General features: G+C 48.9%; 1 protein-coding gene across 2 annotated transcripts in view; it reads right to left on the bottom strand.

Moving 5' to 3' along the window:
- FBXO31 (F-box protein 31) overlaps window positions 1-24,885 on the bottom strand; it is a 44,573-nt gene extending 19,688 nt beyond the window's left edge. The window contains exons 1-4 of one of the 2 annotated variants that reach the window (XM_038538098.1): window positions 24,530-24,885; window positions 11,389-11,460; window positions 8,462-8,548; window positions 1,933-2,009 (exon numbers count right to left, since the gene is read on the bottom strand). In XM_038538098.1, coding sequence (XP_038394026.1) covers window positions 1,933-2,009; window positions 8,462-8,548; window positions 11,389-11,460; window positions 24,530-24,875 — 582 coding nt within the window. In that variant the 5' untranslated portion in view covers window positions 24,876-24,885. The remainder of the gene's footprint in view (window positions 1-1,932; window positions 2,010-8,461; window positions 8,549-11,388; window positions 11,461-24,529) is intronic. The other variant, XM_038538099.1, reaches the window with a different exon arrangement.

Genomic DNA, 24,885 nt, shown 5'->3' with positions numbered 1-24,885 from the left:
CAGAGATCAGGGTCCCAGGTGGCTGGTGAGGCTGGAGCATGAGGGTCAAAGTCCCAGAAAGGAGGGAGCTGTGCGAAGACAGAGCCCCAGGACCTGCTGAGGGGCCCAAGGCTGGCTGAGCAGCATGAGGGTCAATCCAGCTCCATGAAGCCAAGGATGGGGGTCCTTAGAGAACTCCTGGGAGGGTATAGAGGGGGGACCCCCAACACTAGGAACTTAAGACACAGAGCCATAGCACATCCCTACAAGACCTGGTGGTTGAGGACCATCTGACCAGCTTGACCTCATCTGAGGAAGAGAATTATCCAGCTGATAACTCCTTAACAACGTCTACCACTGCGGGAAAGAATAGGCAGCGAGAGCAACCAGAAACTCTGCTCTCAGTAGCAGCCTGGCAGGGAGGGCCCCTCATGGGACTGCAGTCAGGCTACTGTCAGCACAGAGCGCTTGCCTCCAAAGCAGCCCCTGCTCCCGCCGGGCAGGCTGTCCCCTCTGGTCCTCTTCTGCTGGCCCTGACCCTCCTTGTTCCCGGTACTCAGCTCATCAGCCCTTCTTGCCTTCGGTGAGCCTGATATTCAGAAGGCGGAGGGCAGTGCTTCTGGGGCTCAACCCTCAGGGTCAGTCTGCCTGTGATTGGATCCAGGCTGTGTATTTTTGGCAGGAGATCCAGAGAGGTGGGGCTGTGTCAGAGTCCCACTGCTGGTTAGTTAACATGGATCACCAGGATGGGCGCTGCTGGCCCCATCTCTCCCCAGGAAAGGCCCCTTTTCCTTCCCTGTCATCTGGATCGCTAAATAACAACCTCCAAGGAAGTCCACATCCTCTCTGGAACCTATGAGCATCACCACTGTCCATGGCAAAAAGAGGGTTTTACAGATGTGAAGGAGAAGCTCTTCAGAGGCTTCTGGGTCACCCAGACAGGCCCTAAACGCCATCACCTGCACCCCCGTAACAGGGAGGCAGACAGGTCTGAGACACAGGAGGGGAGAGCAGAGGAGGACGGAGGCAGAGGCAGGAGGAGGGAGACCACAGCAGAGGGCCGCCTGAACCCCACAGCTGCTAGAGGCAGAAGGATGCTCCCCTAGAGTCTTCAGAGGGAGAGCAGTAGCCCTGCAACCTTGATCTCAGCCCAGGAATGCCGACTGGGGACGTCAGGCTTCCAGAAGAGTGACAGAATACGTTTCTGCTGCTTTAGGCCACCTGGTATGTGCTCATTGGAATGTCGGCCCCTGGAAGCTAAGACAGTGAGTGTATGGGCTCTGTGGGGAGATGCTTCCAGATGGTAGAAACACGGTTTCCCACAAAGTGCCCACTGCTGTTTCTCCCACCCATCCGGGATGCTAACCTGACACCAGTATTATTGTGGTAGGTAAGAAAATATTTAAAACCAGGGCCTCACAGCCCCACTTTCTGACTTTGCTCTGAGGCTCCTGGTCCCGAGGCCAGGGTGCCTACTGTGTAACTCACTCTGACACAGCATGTCAGCATGCCTCCCTGGCTGCTAGATAGATCTTACTCATAAGGTAAGCACTCATAAGCATTTGTGGAACAAAACAAGGCACACAGAGCGAGTCACAGCTGGGGTGTGCCTTGGGGCTCAGTGATGGGTCACCTGCTCCGATACCCCATGCGGCCCCGAGGGCCAGAGGGCCAGCATCCGAGGCTCCCAGGGCTCCTCATTTAGAACAATAAACCAGTGCACACCCCAAAACTAGAGTGTCCTGTGGGCGTGCACAAGGGCCTGAGGTGTCCAGGGAGCAGGGACCAGGATACAGGAGGAAAGACGCCCTTGTGCCAACTGGAGGCTCCTAACCACAAAGTCCAAGGATGCAATGAGAAGGCTAAGAACCAATTACAGAACAGCATGTGGCCCCTAATGATTGCCATGCCATCACATAGGCGACAGTGGGCTTGCCGCACTCCCAGACTTACCACCACATTCAACAATCCTCCGTAGGGCCCGATGTCCGGCTGCCACAATCCCAGAATGTGTCTGTATCGATGAAGCACTACAGGGAGACAGAGAAAAAAGAGAGGACTTGACACTGAAGGCAGCCAGTCTGCACTTCACAGGAACCCAGGGAGAGGATGAGACACGGAGCAGGGAACTGTGCACAAGGGACTCCTGGAGGCCGGGAACATAGCCTTGAACAGAAAAGTGGATTTCAGCAGATCTTTAAAAGTTTCTAAAGAATTCTAAGAAGGAAAATGTCCTTGAGAACCATAACAAAACAGATAACCAGGCTGCTTTGAAACCCAGCCCCTAAGTGATCAGTGCCAAAGACACTGTCTTGAAAAACAGAATGAGCACCCTTGTAAAGTAGTGAGCCCCCCATCAGTGATGGAATCAATGATTGAGACAGGTCCTTCCTAGGAATAAGGCAGACAGGGCCTAGATTCTTCTAATGCTGGGATACTGGCATCTGTATGTGACGTGTGTCTATAAAGCAACTGGACCAAAAACCACCACTATAGTGAAAGGCTTGCTCTACTGGGCACACAAACCCAACAGTCCTGTGCCAGTGACAGTACCACCTGTGACCTATGACAACACATTCAGTCAAATGTTATTCTTGGTGTATCTGTGAAGATGTTTCAGATTAAGATTAGTACTTAAGTCAGTGCAATGAGTAAAGCTGACTGCCCTCCCTAATGCGGTGGGCCTTATCCAATCAGTTGACAGCCTGGAAAGAAAAGGCTTTTCCACAAACAAGGAAAGTCTGCCTGTGTGAATTTCAACATCAGTCTTCTTTAACTTGGAACTTGAAACAGAAAGCAGCCCCTGGCTGCTTCCATGGCGTTGAGCCAGCCAGATTTCAGACTCTAATGACACCCTCAGCTCCCCTGGGTCCCCAGCTTACTGACAGCAGATCTTGGGACTTTTTAGTCTATATTAACTGTGGGATCCAATTCCTTACAATAAATTTATCTAAAGAAGCTGGCTCTGTTTGTCTGGCGAACCCTGGCAAATACATAGCAGGAGCCAGGGATGGGCCTGAGCACTGGAACTGCAGGATTATGCCATTCTGTGGGAAGGAAGCCCCAGCCAGCAGGGCCAAGTGGACACCGGAGACGGGACAGTGGCTACCAGGTCACCACTGGCTTTAGGGTACAGGGAATAGGATGCTGAGGCCAGAAGTAGGCCAGGCCTTTGAAGTATGCAGACAGCTGGCCGGCAAATACTGCCACCTGAGGTTTCAGCCTAGGCACACAGGTTTCCAGATGAGCGTGTACTGTCTCCAACCGCCTGCCGTGCATCCTGTGTGAATCTGATTCGGTTTACAAGTGGCACAGCAGGCAATCTGGTTATCTTACGGTCATACGCTGATAGGTTTTGTGATTAATAAACAAGCAAAAAAAAAAAGGGGGGGCAGATCAGAAACCATAAGCAAATAGTGAACTCCAGACAGTGACAAGTACACTCAAGGATTTAGAGGTAAAATAAGAGAGTATCTAGCACTTACTTCGAAATGTATCAAAAGGTGGAATGATAGAGACAGACGGATGGACAGCTGCATGATAATAAAGTGCTGCTGAGGGCTGTAGAATCTGGTGATGGTAAGTGGGTGTTCTATAATCCCCTCTATTTTTTTGGTAGGTTTTCAAAGATTCATGATAGAATATTGGAGAGTAAATAAATGGGCCCATTCAGCATGATGACCATCCCCTCTTGTCTCCTCCTCCCCTAGTCCCCAGCTTGACTGCTTAGCAATGGTCTGGTTCTTTCCAAATCCATCTACCATCTTGGAGACCCTGGATGTTCAAAGAACATGAAAGACTCTTGGCAATTTTGAAGGGAGAGTTCCCTGTTTTGCTTTAAAAGCTACAGCTCTTTAAGGGTATCTGGGTGGCTCAGTTGGTTAGGCATTTGCCTTTGGCTCAGGTCATCATCTCAGGTCCTGGGATCCAGCCTTAAGTTGGGCTCCCTGCTCAGTGGGGAGCCTGCTTCTCCCTCTTCCTCTGACCCTCCCCATGCTTATGCTCTAATAGGTGATAAAAACTACAGCTTTTTTTTTTTTTAAGATGTATTTATTCATGAGAGACACACAAGAGAGGCAGAGACACAGGCAGAGTGAGAAGCAGGCTCCATGCAGGGAGCCCGACATGGGACTCCAGGATCACGCCCTCTGTCGAAGGCAGGCACTGAACTGCTGAGCTGCCCAGGCATCCCCTCCCCCTTTTTTTTTAAAGATTTTATTTATTTATTCATGAGAAACACAGAAAGAGAGAGAGAGAGAGAGAGGCAGAGACACAGGCAGAGGGAGAAGCAGGCTCCATGCAGGGAGCCCGACGTGGGACTTGATCCTGGGTCTCCAGGATCACACCCTGAGCCAAAGGCAGGCGCTAAACCGCTAAGCCACCAGGGATCCCCAACCTACAGCTCTTTGAAATAAAAACACCACCTCCCAGATGTCTGCTTAGAGTGGCAGGGTCTCTGGATGTATAAGTTCTGCACGTGTTAGAAAAATCACTGTGCCCCTCATGACTCTTGCTGACACAACACTGGCTCACTCAGCCTGAGACCACCCTCCAGACCGTCCAAGAGAGAATCAGAGACCAGCACTGCCCACCAGGCTATGAGCAGGCAACCTCTGCACTAACCTCTGGGCAGGACAAGCCATTTCCTAATGCAAACGTACAGTCTGTGTTTTAGGAGATATACTTTAAAAAATACAACCATCTAGAATCAAGTCCAGCTTGAGCCCAGGGTGCCTCCAGACTTAAAGTGTCCACCTGAGTCACACACAAACACTCTGGGTGTCCACACCGGGAGAGGGGCCACATTTGGAGTCATCTGCTAATGCCTGGAGCCCTGCTGGGAAGGCCAGCCTCTTAGCAATACACGGAGTGTGCACGTGTTCATGCACTTTCCCTCATGCTCCCAGGAACCCTCAACCTGCCCCTGCACAGTCAGAGGACGAGCCTGGGATGAGATGTCCTGGTGCAAGGCACTCCCCAGACCCAAAGGGGCATCTCACCTGCAGGAAGACCCCCAGCTCACACAGAGCCTCCCCACAATGCTTCCAAACAGCCGCTGACCATGGGTCAGGAGAGAACAGGATCAGGTTACAATCTGGGCAGGGGGCCTGAGATGGGGGGGAGGTGACTGCTTCAGACCCTTTGGGTGCTTTACTGTCATATTAGGACACGGTAGAGCTTCAGTTCACATGCAGAAAGAGCCTCAACACGAGGGAATTCCATTACTCGTGAAAACCAAGAAAATGCTGCTGCTCCAGCCCCACAAAGCAGGACTCAGGTTTTTGTTTTTTTTGTTGTTGTTGTTGTTCCCAAGGTCAATGTGGCCATCTTCAGAAAAAAACATAAGAAACCGTCCCCTGTTCCGCAAAATGGGAAACAATCTAAGCTGGCTAAGGGACCTCTCCACCCAAGCACTAACGGAAGACACCCTGTCCTCATCAGTGCCAGCGATTCTCATCTGCTAACAGGAAGGCCACTCAAGAAGGCAAGCGGGAAACTCCTGGCACGAGACAACACTAAACCCAAAAGATATGACTGTCCTGGGCGCAGCAGGGGGCTGGGAGCCGACTCTCTGCCGCACTGTCGCTGTTGCACACAGCTGCCGTGGCCTCACATGGGACAGCTGGCTCTCCACCAGCACGGCCATTGGGCGTTCCTAGACCACCACTCCTGACACAGCAGAGTAGGGGTTCCAGGTGGGGGTGCTCCCATATGTCCCTCCTGTCCAAAGCATTATCATAAAGGCAACTAATGTATCTCCTGTCACTTGCTAGTAGCTTCTGGTAAATTAAAACAAAATCGGAGGAGGAAACATGCCCAAACTCATATCGTAAGGCCAGAATGACCCTGATACAAGAGGGCCACAGAGGAAAGAGAATGACAGGCCAATATCCCTGATGAATGGGATGCAGAAATCTTCAACAAAACACAAGCAGATCACACTCAACAGTACATTAAAAGGATCACTAACCATAATCAAATGCAATTTATCTCAGGGATAAATAAATGGTTCAATGTCCCACAAATCAATGTGGTAACACCACATTAACAAAAAAACAGATAAAAATCCTGTATCTTCTCAGTAGATGAAGAGCATTGGATAAAATTCAACATCTACTCATGATTAAAAACTCTTAACAAAGTGGGTCAAAAGAGGAAACATACCTCAACATAATAAAGGCCATATATGAGAAACCCCCAGCTAACACCATACTCGACAGAGAAAAGCTAAGAGCTTTCCTCTCCTAAGGCCAGGAAAAAGGCAGGGATGCCCATTCTCATCACTTGTATTTAACATAGCACTGGAGGTTGTAGCCTCAATGACCAGGCAAGAAAAAGAAGTAACAGGCATTCAAACTGGAAATGAACAAGTACAGCTGTCACTGCCTGCAGATGACTTGATACTGTATGTAGAAAACCCCAAAGACTTCATCAAAAACCCACCAAACTAATAAAGGAACAGTGTCAAGGTGCAGGACACAGAATCTACATTCAGACCAAGAGGAGAAAGAACATTGCACAGGCTCTAAGAATTCAGCCAGGTGATGGGCAGGCTGCCGCCCTCTCTCAAAGGCACTTCCTGCTGGAGCCGCCTGCGCTCTCGAGGAGGAGCACCTTCCTGTTGCTATACTTGCCAGTGGTCTCCCCCTTCCTGAGGATGCCCCGTGTGCTCTTGGCAGACTGCACTCTGGAGGAGCCTTCCCGTCAGGCTCTACCTGTGCAGCCAGATGCCCTGTCATCCATGCCCAAATGTTCAAAGTCGCCTACCCATCTCCTCCCCAAGGGTGCACGATGTTCCATCAAACTTCTATATCTACTAGAGCCATCTGGAGCACCGTCAGAATTCTAGGGGGGATCCTTAAAACCCAGAGCCCTGTGGTTACACAGTCACAATCAATTCGCACACAAACACGTTAGCTATGTTGTGAACACAGTGCATCCCCGCAATGCTCCTAATGCCCTACATGGGACTTCCAAGAGTATCAGGCAACATGTGGCCTGATAGAATAAGCAAAAGTGATACAGCAAAAGCAGCTCATGTGGGACCACAAAGCTCCTCAAAGGTTATCCTAGGTAGGCTGACTTGCCTCTCCCCGGAGACAGTGTCTACACTCGGTCAATAGAGACCACAGAAACCAGGGTACCAGTAAACATGGGGTCTCAAGAGCTCCAGGAAAGGACAAGTGGATAAGGGAGACAAAAACAGTGTCAGGTCCCAAGGTCCTCACAAGCCAGCCGTCACAGTGGACATTTCTGGGAGGTTGGGCTGGATGAGGCACTGTTGCTCACTGACTGTTAAGTGGGAGGGTGGGTGTAGGTTAATCTATGACAAAATATGCTAGAGGCGACCTCAGAGAGGGTTCAGAAAGAACCCAATTCATGCCTCAGACTCCAGACCTGACCCATCCGACCCCCTTGACAGCCCAGCCAGCTCCTTACACCTGCTTTATACACTGACAAGCGCCGTTGTTACTGGTCTCCATTTAAGCAGACGGGCTCTGGGCCTGATGATACGGAAAGAGGTGAGTGTTCTCAGGAGCTATGCACAGTTGTTGCACACACTCCAAAGCACGCTAACTAGGTCCAGGCATCTTTGTACTGGTGCCAGGATGGTATCCGAGCACCACAAGACCAGCAAGCACACTTCAGCTAAATGTCCACAATCTGACAGGAGTTAGAAGAGATCCTGTAAGCAACTCTATTTCCTCTGCTCCCATAGGTTTTGTTAGAAATTGTGCATCTAAGACTCAGGAGCGGGTCTGCTCCTGAGGGTGGAGGGTTCAGAAGGGTATGAGCAATAGCAGGGAACAGTGTGCTTCTAGGAACATAAAAACGTCCTTTAGTGTTAACAGACACATGTGATGTCTTCTTGACAACAGACACTCACTTTCCACCTGAGCTCAACCTAACAGAGCTAAGACTTGTATAATACAGTTCAGGGAAATTTCCAGACTCAAGAAATGCCAATCAAGAGGGGAATCAGATTATTTGCCAATCAGCAAATAATCAATTGCTTCTACTCACTCCTGCCCAGTGTTGAGTATCCTGTATAACATTTTTTAATTCACATATGCTATTATAATGTGATGAACTAATGAAATCTAGAAGCAAACCACTTACATTTAATTTTGGAGCAGAAGTGCTTTAAAGTTTCTACCCTGTCCTCTCCCCTCAGCCTCAATGAACGATAAGTATTAAAATGTCATCAACAGAGTGGTCTTGTTGGTACTATCCAAAAACCCCAAAGCTTCTGTGCAATCCCAGCCCATGTGTGTAGCCGACCCAGGGCCACAGCTCAGGTGTGGCCTCAGCTGTGGCTGAGCCACAGAGAACAACAAAGGTAAGAAAACAGCAAAAGCCAAGGAGGGCAGCTTGCTCTTCACACCCAAGCAGTCCTTGTGCCCGGAGTTAGAGGTCCCTCTCCATGCAGCTTCTCGGCCGTGCTCACCCGCAAAAGCCAAAGCCAGCAGGAGGTACGTACGGCAGGTGTAAACATCTCTGTACTCCATGTGCTCGTAATCGGGAAGAATTTTCATGAAACGTCCCGACTTCACGCGAGGGTTTATACCTGAACAGACACAGCAGGGAAAGGGTAAAGATGGCTCTGCTTCCAGGATGGTATGATCAGTTTCCATGACTTAACACCCTCCCTCACTGACAATGGACATTTCCCATTACATATGCAGCCCCCAAAACCTCAGGATGCAAGTATTTGCCAGGGATGGCCTGTCTTCGTTAACCAATGGAGCCACACCAGAAACTCATAATGGCGGGAAAGCTCAGGACCCTCCCTCTCGATGGCCACAGATCAAGGGAACAGATGGAGGTGGGAGACCCAAGGTTATGGCTGGGGGATATTTGGGGGACCATTTAGGGAACCCCTGTGCCTGACTGATCTCTCCCTTGTCTGGTCCACACCTGACATTCTCCTTGATCATGTGCTGTCTGTGTGTGTTTTGTTTCTGATTAAGGGTGATGTTTGCCTGCCTCCTAACTCAGGCCTACTCACTTGAACCTATCTCTGCCAGGTACCAACCTTGATTTCTTTCCATCACCCATTCCAGAAGCTAAGCAATCTTCTCCTCGATAAGGCCTTCAGAGCAAATTCACGCGCGCACACACACACACACACACAGTTCCTGCATTGTGAACACAAAAACTGAAGCTGCCAATGACTGGGGTGGATTCAGCACTTCCAGACACTGAATAAGGTAATCATTACCTGAGTTTTGCAACCATTTCTAAGGGGTCAAGATATCTCCAAATGTTCTTGTGTATACCAGACGCATGTGTGAGCGTGTTCACCTCACCCTGGCCTCATCCCCTCTCCCTCACCCCACTCCAGCTCACCCCCAGCCACTGCCCACCTGCCTGCCCACCTGTGTTCTTCGGGACAGCATAACTGAGTTGAGTGAGCTTCATGGGGGCCTTAGTTCCCACATCTGCCCCCACACCCGGGAGGTATTGGCACCTGCCTTCTTCCAGATGCTGTCTTGAATGCTTACTCAACTCCTACATAGAGAACTGTGCCTTCAAACTATTTTCAGATGATATTGTCAAATGACCTAACAAATTCAAGCAGACCAATGATAAAAACTTGAATACTAGATACTTCTAGAAACCAGCTGACTGTCCAAAAAAGCCAGGATATCTGTTTCATGTCACACACAGAGACTGCTGTGGACAGAATGGGGTCCTGCCCCAGCACTAATGCTGATAGCCAGAGTTAGTCCCTCCAGTTCCACACTCTGGCTGGATTAAGATACTGAGCTCTGGGCAACCATAGAAGAACCAAGGGTGGAGCCAGGGCCATGTGGCACCCATAGAATGGAGGACAGGAGACAGGGGGCAGAACTAGCTTTCTGCTTCTGGAATCTGGGCTTTGCAAGGTTCAAAGCAGTATTGTTCCGGCTGCGGAGATGAGAAGACAGGAAGGGATAAGGCTTTCGGGATATATGACTGCTAGGGCCCCCTAAGACCCACGTCCCATGACACGTGTCTTTCTAGGCTGGTAGAAAGTGAAGCAGAAGCAAAAGAAGAAAGCCAAGTCTGAGTACCCACAGAGAAGGAGGAGCTGGCAGGTTGTCAGCAGTGGGGGCCAAGGCCAAGGATCAGGAGGGTGTGGGGGGTCAGAGGGCACAGCTGAGCTGTGCATGTCATGAGCACCCTGGCACCCCAGAGGAAGGTCCATGAAGAACCTCCAGCTTGCTGATGGAAAAGCTCCCCAATGTGAGCACAAATCCTAACTCAGAACACCAACCACCTCACAAACCCAAACTGCCACGGATCACAGTGTGGACAGAAGGAACTAACAGGATGACGACGACATCCGCCACTGCCAGTGCCTCCCACCGAGCCAGCTCTACATGGAAGCTCCATGCTCCCCTGCAGCCATGTGAACGAGGGACATCTCAGAGGAGAACCTGAGTGACAGACCCGCTAAGAACGGGGACATGGAAAGGCAGCAGCCCATGCCCCCGACCCTGGAGGAACTTCCAGGGCTTCCACTGGCTGTCAGCAACCTGCGTCCTTCTGAGTCCTGAACCAGACATGTTCGTGTAGACTGAGGTCTCAGCTCCCAGGTCTGAGCACCCTCAAAGGAGCACTACCGGCTCTGCTTTCAATGGAGAACATTTCCAAAGAATGTGAATCTACCAAGAATCTAGCAAGATGGATTTAAGATGAAACCTTAAGGCCCTTTTAAGAGCAATAAACAGTCTACTTTAGGCCAAAGAGAACTGGGTCACCGTCTTACTCCGCTCTTTGATCCCCAGCCCTGGGGAGCTAATATTGCCCAAGGCAGCCACTGAGGGATGAACCCACAAGCTTCTCCCTGCGGCTCAGTGCTGGGCCGCAGCTCCTGAGTGGTGTCAGGCTAACAGCGATCTTCACAGCCTCACTACAGGAAGTGGGGTCTGAAGACTCGACCCCACTTGGCAATAGGAGACTGCAGGGCAGACAGAGCCCCAGAAGGGGGACCTGGGGTGGGGCTGCAGGGAGGCAGGGTCTGAGGAAGCCAGCCCCGCTGGCCAAGGAAGCCTGCGGGAACGGCCAGACTTCTCAATGAAGCTGCTGTCCACGTGCCCAGAATCCAGACAAAGGGATGCCTCTGAAGCACCCCAGGGTTGTTTTCCATACAGCCACGTTTCTCAGATCTAATGGTCTTCAGCACCTAACAGAAGACACCATTACCTGTGAAAAAGAAAGACGAGACACCCCCAGAGACAAAGAAAAGGCCCCCCACCCTTAGTGCTGCAGCTACCAGCACTGTCCATAGTGCATCAGCTACAACACCGGGGATCTGAGGAGGGAACGAGGGCTGGGGGTCCCATTCTTTGAACTCCTATCATGGGTGCTCGTTCTGCCTTTGGAACAAAGGGGACCACGGATGGCAACAGGGTCACTTACGCTTGGCATAGACATCTCGACAAGACACGCCGGTGATGTCCAGCTTCCGCAGGTTCTCACAAACGCCATACTCTGCAACAAGAAACATTGTTGGAGATCAGAGTCAAAAAGTCACAAGACCACAGAAACAGACAGACCAACAGAAGGGAGGGAAGGAGGAGGGGAAGGAAGGTGCAAGCTGAAGTCTTGGCCCTGTCTTCCCAGGCAGAGTCTTTCCCTTGCTGGGGAGATTTTGTGGGACTTCCACATACCGTCAGCACCCGCACTCACCAGTAAAGCCATTATTCTATGTTTAGACCACATGTGACAAAACAACTATCTGCACTGTCTATTCTGATAAGCTCTAGAAACCTAATCGCACAAAACTACATTCAGACAATCCCCAGCTTATGAAGATGGCACAGCACAAACTCAGCAGTCCAGAAACATGTTTCCGTGGAAATGAGATCATTCTCGGTGTCAGAGTCCCATGAAGTCCCCCTGAACCTGCACTGGGGCTCACCATGCTACTCGTTCCATTAAACAAAAATACAGGCCCGTGATGGGAGACCAAGTGAAAGCCTGGAAGGAGGAGCTGCACACTCACGTCCCTCTGGCACCAGGGCCCCTAGACCCCAGCCAGCAACAGAAATCCTTGATACCCTCTCTGCCTCCCCAGCCTCGCCTGGCTGACCGCACCATCCTGCTTCTTCCTCCCCATCCCTACCCCAACCCACTTTTCTAAGTGACCCACCGCAGCTTTCCAGTGGAAACCTCAGGTCCTAAGGGTTGGGTCCAGCAGGCTTTGCAAGGAAAGCATGTACTGAACTAACAACCACAAATCCAAGACTGCCAGCAGGCCAAGAGCTACAGTGATGTCACATGCCTGGTACCAACCTTTGCATGGGCCAGGCACCACTGCATTTGACCCTACTGGCAAGCCTGAGAGAGCTGCTACTGTCTTGTCTGTTTCGGTGAGGAGAAATCACAAAGAGAGGCCCGTAGCTTGCACAAAGGACCAGAGTTTGTGGTGCAGGACCCCCAGCTGAAGCCTAGATGGGGTGCCTTATTATGGTAGCACAGCCCTAGCATGGAGTGTGCTCAGCGCCCCCCTGCCCAGGCCCTCACACAATCCCCACCAGGACTCTCCCTGTGCTCCTCCTGGGGTGCAGGTGTTCAGCTGGGGCTTCACAGGACAGCCACCTCTGTGATCAGCACTACACCTCCATTATAGGAAGGGGCGCCAAGGCTGGGCAAGGCTGGCATCTCGGCAGTCCACCTGAAACGTGTACTGATGAGGTATGGCCAACAGTGTCCGAGGGTGGTCCCTTCATCACGTCTCTCCTGATGGTGCCTAAATCCTCCCACGGTCTAGTCTGGTTTTTTTTTCAACAGAATGGATGGTATTAGCCCAAATGCTTCTGTGAACTGACAGGTTTCCCACAGTACACCAAGTAAAGCTCCAGAAGCACACAGAGGGGAGAAGGTATTTGGGGCGAGGCACCTGCTCAGCAATGTCTCTCCCGACAGGGCCTGCCTGGAGGACACCTGCTTTTCTCTTCCTCCTCTGCTGATGAACAGACATGAAGTTAAAGACTCCTAAGCCATAAAACATGGCCTTGCTCACTATTGGGCAGAAAAATAAAAAGTCTATGTTTTATCCTGCTGCCAAAAAGAATACGGACTCCATTGTGGAGGATAAGGCAAGTGGTAGGAACCTGTGAGGACAGATGGATAAAATATGCTGTCTGTGAATCTAGGGAAAGGACACAGCAACACCTGCCTGCAACACAAGTCTCAGCATCTGAGAGACCACCACTTATCAAAACCCCTACAGGACACCCCACGGACCAACTGAATGGGTCCCCTCCCCCCAAGTCAGAACACACTGAAGCAACTGGTCTACCCTGCTCTCACTAAGGGCTCTGTTCATATTCTCTATCTTCACCATCTCCTGCTGGCTCTGCGATGTCCATGACGGCCACGAGGCTTCTCCTGAAAGTCCCTGGTCAGCGGTCACGACTTTGTCTGGCTCTCTTTATTTTTTTTTAAAGATTTTATTTATTTATTCATGACAGACACAGAAAGAGGCAGAGACACAAGCAGAGGGAGAAGCAGGCTCCATGCAGGGAGCCTGACGCGGGACTTGATCCCGGGTCTCCAGGATCACACCTCAGGCTAAAGGCAGCGCTAAACTGCTGGGCCACTGGGGCTTCCCTGCCTGGCTCTCTTTAAAGACACTTTGGCTTTCTCTTGTGCAAACAATGCACTTCAAAATTGTTACTGCATAACAAGCTAGAGGCTTCAGTTTGTTTCCAGGTGGTTTTGAAAGGACAGCTCCCCTTCTCGATTCCAGCATGCTACTGCTGCAGGCGCTGACAGACAAGGAAGAAAGAGTCTCTTACTATCTCGTTGACAAAGTGCTGTGACAGTGGGGAAGAGGTCTTCTCCTCTGAACTGCACTTTTTTAATATGTGTGACTCTCAGTGCCAGTGGTCAAGTATGGGGCGCCTGAAAATGCATCCAGGCATGCTCCTGAGGCTGATGCACCTGGAAGACCATAGCCAGGCCTTTGTGAGGCATTGGTATTGCTCCTTAGGCATTTCTCTGGGCCCAGGCTGCTGACCTGCCCTCTGATTTTTGTTATCAGAGTCCAATGCACACTCCAACCTGACAGTAACAATGCTTCTAAGTGGCTATGAGGATTTTAGCCAGGATGGCCAGCTCATCATAAATTTCTGTCCACTGCGTCAAGAAATGGTATTGCTCATATGGCATAGGATGTGAAGTTGCACAGGCAGATAAAGCATCCACAAAAACACCATGAACAATCAGGAGAAAAGCAAAATTAGGATGTAGTGCTAATAAATGGAGCAATTTTTAGTAGGTTTTCCTTAATGTTCCCAAAAGGTCACAATAAAGGCACCAAAGAAGAATAATGTCATTTTTACCCAACTGTTCCTACAAGAACTATCTGGTATTTTCCACCTGACGGGAAAATCTTTTTTTTTTTTTTTTTTTTAAATAGTAGCTAAGAACAGTGCCACATCCTCTAATTGTTCTATAAACGTTCCCGTAAGTCATCAAGGGAAACTGCTCTTAAAATAACTTTAAGGTGGGACACCTGGGTGGCTCAGTGGTTGAGCGTCTGCCTTTGCTAGGGGTGTGGTCCCAGAGACCTGGGATCGAGTCCCACATCGGGCTCCCTGCATGGAGCCTGCTTCTCCCTCTGCCTGTGTCTCTGCCTCTCTCTCTCTCTCTCTCTCTTTCTCTCTGTGTGTCTCTCATGAATGAATAAACAAAATCTTTAAAAATAAATAAATATGTAACTTTAAGGCCGTACTCACCAGTACCATGTATCTTTCCTTCTAGAAAAACCACCAAGTGTGAACTCTACCGTTTGGCACAAATCCTGTCTCTGATGACTAAAAGCTAGCATACCACACTGTGCTGCCTACAGATGCTTCCCAAGTACTGGATTTGGTGTTACAGGCTGTCAATTCAAAAAGTTTCCTTGGGGGTGCCTGGGTGGCTCAATGGGTTGGGTGTCTGCTTTCGGCTCAGGTTGTGATCCCAGGGTCCTGGTATCAGGTCTCACATAGGGCTCCCTGTGGGTACCCTGCTTCTCCTTCGGCCTCAGTTTCTCTTTAATAAATGAGTAAAATTTAAAAAACAAAAACAAAACAAAAAAACGGTTCCTTGATGGGGCCCCTGGAAGCTCATTTGGTGGAGCATGTGACTCCTCATCTTAGGACTGTGTGTTCAAGCCCCATGACAGGTGCAGAGATTACCTAAATAAAAATTTCAAAAAAAAATCCCCGCTAATCTATTATAAAAAAGAGCTTAAACAATTCTTTTTTGAAAGTGTTTACTCTAAAATGAAAAAAAAAAAAAAAAGGCTGAGAAAGGAGAAAAATGAGTAAGCTGGACTTGAGGAAATTTCTAAAATGAAACGGTCCTGCTGTGGAGAACAGTATGGGAACACAGAATTACCGTAGGACCCAGCTCTCATTCTGCTATGGCAGGGCTCCCAAGGAGTTGGAAGGGGGGACTCAGGTATTTCTGCACCCGTGCTCTCGGCAACAGCCTCCACAATATCCAAAAGGTGGAAGCAATCCCCAAGTGTCTGCTGGCAGGTGAACCCATAAACACAACATGGTCCATCCACCTGATGGAATGTTATTCAGCCTTAAAAAGGAGGTACCTGCTGCAGTATGGATGAACCTTCGGGACATCGTGCTCAGTGAAATAACTGGGACCCCACAAACAAATACACTGTGTCCTGACAATTCCATGAGGTCCCTGGAAGCTGGGGTGTAACCAGGACAGAGCTGTGCGTGGGCAGGATGAACAAGTCCTAGAGGTGGACTGGGGGCAGGTGGGAAGGGAGAATGGTTGCACAAGTGAATGTACTCAATATCACAGGACTGTACAGTTAAAGATACTCCATAGGGTTAATTTTTATTGTATGTATATCCTCATAAGAAAAAAATTAAATTACCACTTCAAATATTCCAATCAAAAAATTTCCAAAAAGGCTATTTGAAAAATGTTTTGCCAAGAAGGGAAGAACAGGGTAGTACTTTGGCTCGAGTCAAGTCAACATGTAAGCCTCTTATGATCTAACTGCCTGGGGCTGCCAAGTGCTCCTCACTGTTTCTTGTCCAAGGAGCCCGGGGATGTGTGAGGAGTTCTAGTGAAAACTGTCCTCACAGCACATTTCTGATCATGCATAACTCTGATTAGTTTCTATGGGGGGAGTCGGTTAGAAGTTTCCTCTCTCTCCCTCCCTGCTTCAGAACCCCACAGACACACCTCAGCTTGAGGCCCCTTCCCTGGAAGAGAAGGTGAAGACCCATGACTGACATATGCACACATGTCGGAGCAGAATGTGGCAAAGAAAGTGAGCACTAGTCTCCTGCACACTGCATCGGTACCGAGAGGCTGCCAGAGGGGACCTGGTCCCATTCTCCAGGTAAATGCGAAACTAGACAGGCACAGCACTAAGACGCTACCTGCAGCAAGTTGGTGAGCATACAAGATAAAATTTTTTTTTTAAGATTTGTTTATTGGGATCCCTGGGTGGCGCAGCGGTTTGGCGCCTGCCTTTGGCCCAGGGCGCGATCCTGGAGACCCGGGATCGATTCCCACATCGGGCTCCCGGTGCATGGAGCCTGCTTCTCCCTCTGCCTGTGTCTCTGCCTCTCTCTCTGTGACTATCATAAATAAATAAAAAAATTAAAAAAAAAAAAAAAAGATTTGTTTATTCATGCTAGACATAGAGAGAGAGAGAGGCAGAGACACAGGAGGAGGGGTAAGCAGGCCCATGCTGGGAGCCTGACGTGGGACTCGATCCTGGGACTCCAGGATGGCGCCCTGGGCCAAAGGCAGACGCGAAACCGCTGAGCCACCCAGGGATCCCCAGCATACAAGATAAATCTGGTTCTCTCTCAACCCTGGAGAGGTAGATGGCAGAGATGGGAGTCCACAGGCCTCACAAAAGCATGGAAGAGTCTTAGGTAGAAAAGCAACATGGACAGAGACTCCACAGCAGACCTTTTTTTTTTTTTTTTTAATGATTTGGGACGCCTGGGTGGCTCAGCAGTTGAGCCCGATGTGGGACTTGATCCCAGGACCCTGGGATCACGACCTAAGCCAAAGGCAGACGCTCAACCACTGAGCCACCCAGGTAACCCACACTTTTACTTTTGAGGCTTAAAAAAAGTCAAAGGAAGGGGCAGGAGCTGGTGGGAGAGAGGACCTCCCCCTCCTTTAAAAAAAAAAATAATAATGTACCAGATCTGGAAAAACACTCTGCAGCAAGCTTATTTTAGGATGGGAAGACTGTAAAACCCAAAAATTGGACATAACCTACAGGTGTCTCCTATTAAACACCTGGACTATTTGGGAGGCTAAACAATTCTCCAGGATGGCTGAAACTGCCTACAGGATTAATGTGACTCGTTCTCAACCAGTTCAGTTCACACAAAGATAAACAGTCTCTGTGCCAGTGAATGCTGTGAGTAGCTGCACTCTTCCAGCGTGAAGACTCTGACCCCAGTCCAGCTCCCATGACATGCACCTGCTGGCCAAGGGACACCCACTCCAGCTAAGGCCCATCTGTCACCCTGAGACACCCACCCTTCCTGAGTGTGTGCACACCCACTGTCCCACCACCCATGTGTGAGACCAGGAAAGAAGCCTGGAGCCTGACTCTGCCATCATCCGCCCCTAGAACGTTGTCTAGGGTTTCTGACCCTTCCTGCTCCTTGGCTAATACTCCACACACAACACAGGCCTGGCCCTGCTCCGGTTTACCAGCCTCTCCGTCGCCACCAGGTGGACAGTGATGGGATCGCTGGCAAAGGATGCTGACTCATGGGTTCCAAACCCTGCCCATCTCAGGAAAGGGCCTTCATTTTCCAAGAGGACACTTGTTCCTCTGCAAAGTCCCAAAGACACCTTTGTGTTTACATGCCCTTTAGAGCCAGAAAGACAAACCCAGAGCCTCAAATGCATTATGTAATCATTTTATAAACACAGGAAAACAGTAACAATGGCAGTGCCTGGTCCTCTAACAACCAATCCATTCTTTTTGGCAAGTACCAGTGTCTGTCTAATTAAATATGGTTGGGGGAAATCTTTACTGGATGTTCTCTGGGTACCAGGCTTACTTTCTAGCTTACTTTTTTAAGTTTGAAAAAAAGGAGATCTGAAAAATGCTCCCCTATGAGGCACCACTGTCTACCCTTTCCTCCTCGGTAAGGGAAAGGAAGAGGTTTCTCTATAAAGCAGCAAACGAGATTCATTTTGGAAAAAAAAAATATAGAAAACTGCAGTCCTTTCAAGTGGCAAAGTAGAAGAAAAAGATAAAGGTTTTCCCTCAAGTTCTGAGATCCTGCTCCACATTCAGGAAGGGGGCTGGCTTCCCCTTCTTGTGGTTAAGACACATGCATTACTACCATGTACAGTTTAACCACCTGCCAACCTGCCCACCCCACCATCAAAACCAGTGGGCTTAGCAAGGATCCACTTTACAGGAATCATAAAAATCCCCAAAGCGAACCTTAAAACGAACAACTTGCCCAGTTCACCTCTTCCCAAGTCGACCCTCCAATTTCAGTTGTATTAACAAAAGCTTCATTTCTCACATTTCCCATCAGCATATCATATAGGACAGAAACTGTATTTCCCTCTGCTTGCAAAAACAGAATTAATACTGGTTTTTAATCCTCCATTTCTGTCATAAAGATCACACATTATTGGAAAAGGATTATTCCTAATTATGAAGGAATTTAAACACATTTTAGACTTAGATCAAAATATTATGCAAATATCATTCTATGCATCAAAAAACTTACCACAAGGAAAGAAATGGGGAAATTATACATTATAAATTTAAAACCTGACACTGACAGATACTGACCCGAATATATGAATTCCTTGTCTGAGTACTTCTAAATATTAGGGACACCTGGGTGACTCAGTGGTTGAGCATCTGCCTTTGGCTCAGGTCATGATCCCAGAGTCCTGGGATAGAGCCCCCCCACCCCCAATCGGGCTTCCTGTAGGGCACCTGCTTCTCCCTCAGCCTGTCTCTGCCTTTTTCTCTGTGTCTCTCGTGAATAAAATATTTAAAAATTTTTAAATATTCCTAACTCAGTGTGGAAGGGGAAAATACACGTATGAGCGTTTCCTTTGTTTCTAAATTTGCCTTTTGTTATTATTTGAATATTTTTATTTAAAACCGTGGTCTGAACATAGATTTCAAAAATCACTGAGTAAATGGTGAAGTGTTAATGAAGAAAAGCCTCGTCAGGGTCAAAGGCAAAATAACTCACTTGGCTTCTACCCTCAGAAGTCTGAGAAATGATGACTTATTTATAGCCCCACATGCAAGTAACTGCAGGCGGCCCGCAGCCAAAGGAGTGATGCATCAAAAAAAGTGTTTACCCTCACCCTGGCCTGCGCTCGCCCCAGAGGCTGGGCATGGTTCAGTTGGTTTCCTGTGAGACGATAAATATCACCTAGTTGTTCTGTGCTCACCCCAAAATCAGAAGCACAGACTTAGCTTCTCACTAGCAACCTTTCACCTGTCCAGAGATATACCACTAGAAAATATTTAATCCAAAAGATCCAGCACACAGTGGGCTACAAAGGCCAAAGTTCTATAAAAATAACTGATTTATTGCTAGGACACTGGAAATTGTGAGCTTCTGACAACATATTATAAATAGAGCTACCCCGTTTTAAGTTTCTAGTGCTACCCCACACACACCTTCGCCCCATGCAAATTCATCCAATCATTTTAGGAAGGGCTCTTAAACATGCATACATTGGCTGCACCGTGAAAAGCCAATCATGGTCCCAAATTCTTTGAAGCGATAAAACACAGGTGTGATATTCTCTTTCCCACTCCCATTTTTTGTAGCTTGTTTATTGCTCTGGAAAATCCAATTATCAAAAGACAGAGAGCAAATATGTAAACATGCAATTCACTAGTTTTATTCATCCTCCCAAGACACGAAAAACTGGAGCCACCATTATACCCATCAGGACTGGATGGGACACAGAGGTTCCAGTTCCAAGACACTTAAGAGGCTAGGACAACTCACCTCCTCAACCAGCCTGAGATTTGGCCTCCTGCTCACCAAGGCTGGGGGGCTTTGGTCCTTACCTAAATGTACTTGGGGCATTGGCCTTCTCAACACTCACCTTAACCCAATCTAGTTTAGGAAAGATGAAACTTGGAAGCTAAAAGAAGCTCAGACTCACCCCATATATGACTGTTCTTATACGTAGAATGAGACAACCCTAAGGGACATCTATAAATACCATATGGGGGGATCCCTGGGTGGCGCAGCGGTTTGGCGCCTGCCTTTGGCCCAGGGCGCGATCCTGGAGACCCGGGATCGAATCCCACGTCGGGCTCCCGGTGCATGGAGCCTGCTTCTCCCTCTGCCTGTGTCTCTGCCTCTCTCTCTCTCTCTCTGTGTGACTATCATAAATAAATAAAAATTATTAAAAAAAAAAAAAAATATATATATATATAAATACCATATGGGGTCGCCAGCCAACCGATTTTTGACATAGATGAGCTAGAAATCGAAGCTACCAGAATGAACTACTGAAACTGAAGACCTAGCGACCATCTTCATAACCTTTGGATGAAAATCATTCCTTAGGGGCCGTGGCTCAGTGGTTGAGATCCTGCCTTCAGCTCAATTCATGATCCCAGAGTCCTGGGATCAACTCCCACATTGGGCTCCCTGCAAGGAGCCTGCTTCTCCCTCTGCCTGCGTCTCTGCCTTTCTCTCTCTCTCTCTGTCTCTCATGAATAAATAAATAAAATCTTTTAATAAAATAAAAAAAAATAAAATAGGAAAGAAAGAAGAAAGAAAGAAAGAAAGAAGAAAGAAAGAGAGAGAGAGAGAGAGAGAGAGAGAAAGAAAGAAAGAAAGAAAGAAAGAAAGAAAGAAAGAAAGAAAGAAAGAAAGAAAGAAAGAAAGAAAGAAAGAAAAAGAAAGCCAGCCTGCCCTGGTGGCTCAGTGGTTTAGCACCACCTTCAGCCCAGGGGTGATCTTGGAGACCTGGGATCGAGTCCCACATCGGGCTTCCTGCATGGAGCCTGCCTCTCCCTCTCTCTGTGTCTCTCATGAATAAAAAAATATAAATTGAAAGAAAAGAAGAAAGAAAGAAAGAAAGAAAGAAAGAAAGAAAGAAAGAAAGAAAGAAAGAAAGAAAGAAAGAAAGAAGAAAGAAAAGAAAAGAAAGAAAGAAAATCATTCCTTAAATCCAAAATATGTAAATTTGACCAACATTGTAACTTTCAAAAAAGTCATTACAAATGAGGTTAAATTGTAAATCACTATAGGCTACTAAGGAAATGTCTTGCAACATATTAAATCTATCTGGACTAAATAAATAAAGCCCAAAAATCAGTAGAAAAAAATATAGGGTAGAAAGTGGGCAAAAGATTAAGGATAAACAAGTAAGAAAAATCCAAATTGCCAATAATGATATTTTTAATTTATTTTTTTTAAAGACTTTATTTATTTGACAGAGCACTCAAGCGGGGGGAGCTGCAGGCAGAGGGAGAGGGTGAGGCTCCCACTAAGCAGAGAGCCGGATCCCAGGACCTGGAGATCATGACCTGAGCCTAAGGCAGATGCTCAACGGACTGAGCCACCCAGGCACCCCTAATAATGATATTTTTTTAAATGTGCATCCTCACTAGTTATCAGGCACATGCAAATTAAAATATATAAATATGGATCGTTTGGAGTAGAGAGAATTGAGCAGATACTGGATTAAAGGAGGTAACCTAGAGTAGCTGGACCAGAAATGACAGCTGCTTTGTGATAACATGATGCATATTAAACATTTGCATGTCACCTTTTCTGACTTTTCTGTTCATGCTCCAGTATCAGGAGAGAAAGCAGCTAAAATCACTACCGGAATAACCAGGCAGTAAAAACTGCAGAGCTCACAGCCCACCACCCTGCAAGCACTACTTCTGCATGTATTCTATCTGCATTCAAACAGACATAGAGATTGTTCACTATACACTGTATTTAACAGAAAAAAAAATAAAAATAAAGGTAGGAACAAAGTGTGGTCTCTTCAAATTATGAACCACCACATAGCATTTAAAAAGACTGAACAAGGGCAGCCCTGGTGGCTCAGCGGTTTAGCGCCGCCTTCAGCCCAGGGTATGATCCTGGAGACCCAGGATCGAGTCCCGCGTCGGGCTCCTGCATGGAGCCTACTTCTTCCTCTGTCTGTGTCTCTGCCTCTCTCTCTCTCTCTCTATCATGAATAAATAAATAAAATATTTAAAAACATAAAAAAATTGAAAAATTTTTTAGAAACTAAAAAGGTAAAGGGATCAAAAGCAAATAGAATATCGGGGATGACTAGGAATATGTATTTTTTACTACTTTTGTCTTTTTTTTTTTTTTAATTTCTCACAATTGAAATGTTCCTAGTATGTCTGCCTTGGTGGACAAGATCCATCACTTCTAATGTCACATTGTCTCTTGACTCGGGAAAGCTGAACTGAGAAGTGCCCCAGCAGGAAAGGACCGCAGTCTTGTTGTCTGTCCCCCAATTTCCTTCTACATCTTCATCAGGACTTTTTGTCCTGGCAGCGCCGGCATCCCCGCGACGGGCCCACACCGCAACTCTAAGAAATCACCCTGACCTCTAACCCCAGGGAGTTTTATTCCATGCCATACCTTCAGATTTTTTGGATTACACAAATGTCTTCATTATTCTGTTCCTATAGTTGAGCTAGACGAGTTAGAATTTCCCCAGAGACAAACCCACCAGAAACCATTACACAGGCTGGTTAACCAATGGAGAAACTTCTCAAAGCACAATGGAACACCTGCAACGAATCTGGGTCTTACAGGTGTACAAAAGGCAAAACAAAGCAAATGAAAAGGTAGAGTTCACAGAGAAAGTGGAACTTTCTTTGCCTCTATTTTATTTTTTTTTTTTAAGATTTTATTTATTTATTCATAAGAGACACACAGAGAGAGGCAGAGACACCGGCAGAGAGAGAAGCAGGTTCCATGCAGGGAACCTGACATGGGACTCGATCCCGGGTCTCCAGGGTCACATCCTGGGCTGAAGGCGGCAGCCGAGCCACCCAGGCTGCCCTCTTTGCCTCTGTTTTAAAATAGCAAAAGAAATGCACTTGCTACATATATGACAAAAGGTGAATACTGCTAATACTCAGAGTTCTTACAAATTTGTAAGATAAAATTTTATGTAAGATAAAATTTTATGTCTCTCGTAGAGACATACAAATAAAGAATCACAAGAAATTAAATAAAATGGCCAAGAAGCCTCACGATAGGACATGACAATTCAGGGGATGAGCACATAACCTGCATGATCTTATTTAACCCCCAAGGTGAACCTACAGGAGTAGCACTTCCCAGAAATAGTTGGGAAGGTAAAGCAGCAATTCCAGGATTTCAAAGCACTAAACGGAGCCTGGCCTGTCGACTGACACTCTGGACTCTTGAACACTGAGCTTCACTGCAGAGATAGGATGACTGATCCTCTTGCTGAGGAGGACCTGGGGGAAGAGGCCTTCTCATGTACCCCCTCTGGGAATGCAAATTCCAACAGCTGGGTAATGGGTATCTCTGAGCTATCGAGCTATCTATCGGTGTGCATACTCTACTAACAACAACCCTGCTCTGGCAGGAAGCGCACCCTAGGAGGATAACCTCAGGAGTCCTAGAAGGCACAAGTAAACATCACAAATTTCTACAAGACTGCACAAAGGCAGCCTTGACAGCACTGTTTAAGACAAGAAAAAGCTGCAAACTCTAAAGTCAATCAGTAAGGGACTAAGTGGTCAGGTGGCCTACAAATGCAGCAGAACCCCCACGAAGCTGGCTTATACTACACTGGGTGGAGGGCGGTCTATATGGTATGATCCCGTCCAAGTAAACCTGTGTCCGGGAGTCTACGTGTGCATATCGAGACGTTTCCCAAAATCTTGAGAGTGGGTTATCTTTGACTGCAAGGGTCTCTGATGATTTTTGTACTTTCCTGCCGCTGCTGTTCTGCATTGTTTGGATCTGTTTCCCATCTGTCCTTTTTGCCAAAATAGGAGACCTCACGGAACACCTGGGATCTGTCAACGTTCACACGGAGAGAGCCCTGAACTCTGGATTAAGTAAACCTTTCCTCCTGGGAACTGTTACAGAACTATTCGGCACCGTCACTCCGGCCACCAGCGTCCCTCCGAGGGAAGTCAAGCCCTGTCCGGCTGCCCTGCTCCAACTGCCCCTGCACAAGCCCGCCCTCAGGGGACCCCCGCCCGCGCCTGGGCTCCGACTGCCCCGCTCACCGCCAGCCTCGCCCCGTCCGCCGTCCCCGGCTACGCCCCCGAGGCCTGGGACCCGCCAGGATGCCCACCCGCGTCGGCGTCCCCCCCGGCCCGAACCCCGCCGCAGCCCCAGGGTCATCGCCGCGCAGCCCCCAGGGCCGGGGACCCCGCCCCCGCCAGGCCCGCTCCCAGGGCCCCCGCCAGGCCCGCTCCCAGGGCCCGCGAGCGCCGCGCCGCGGGGACTCCGCCTCTCCCGGAGTCGCCGCCCCCCCCCGCCCGGACCCCCGCCAACCGCCCCCATCCCGCGCTCACCCTCCCGGCAGCGCCGCCTCCAGATGGTGTCGGTGTGCAGGATGCGCCGGAACTTGGTGCACACTTGGGCCAGGCTGGGCAGGTCGGTGCCGGGCAGCGACGCGAAGATCTCCACCAGCAGCTCCGGCGGCAGCTCCAGGAGCGAGCAGCGCGGGGGCGGAGGGGGGCCGGCGCCCCGGCCGCCCGGCGCCCCGGACAGCGCCCCGCCCGCCTCGATGCGCTCCTCCTCGGGGTCCGTGTCCGGCTCGCTGTCGGCTGCCGCGGTCTCGGCCGGGCCCCGGCGCTGCTGGCGGCGCCGGCATCCCCGCGACGGGCCCACACCGCAGAGCCGAGCGCACACCGCCATGCCGGCGCAG

This window comes from Canis lupus, chromosome 5, assembly GCF_011100685.1.
Source record: "Canis lupus familiaris isolate Mischka breed German Shepherd chromosome 5, alternate assembly UU_Cfam_GSD_1.0, whole genome shotgun sequence".
Taxonomy (NCBI): Eukaryota; Metazoa; Chordata; class Mammalia; order Carnivora; family Canidae; genus Canis; species Canis lupus.
Note: the sequence above shows the minus strand (reverse complement) of the source record. Positions and strands in the feature narration are given on the sequence as shown.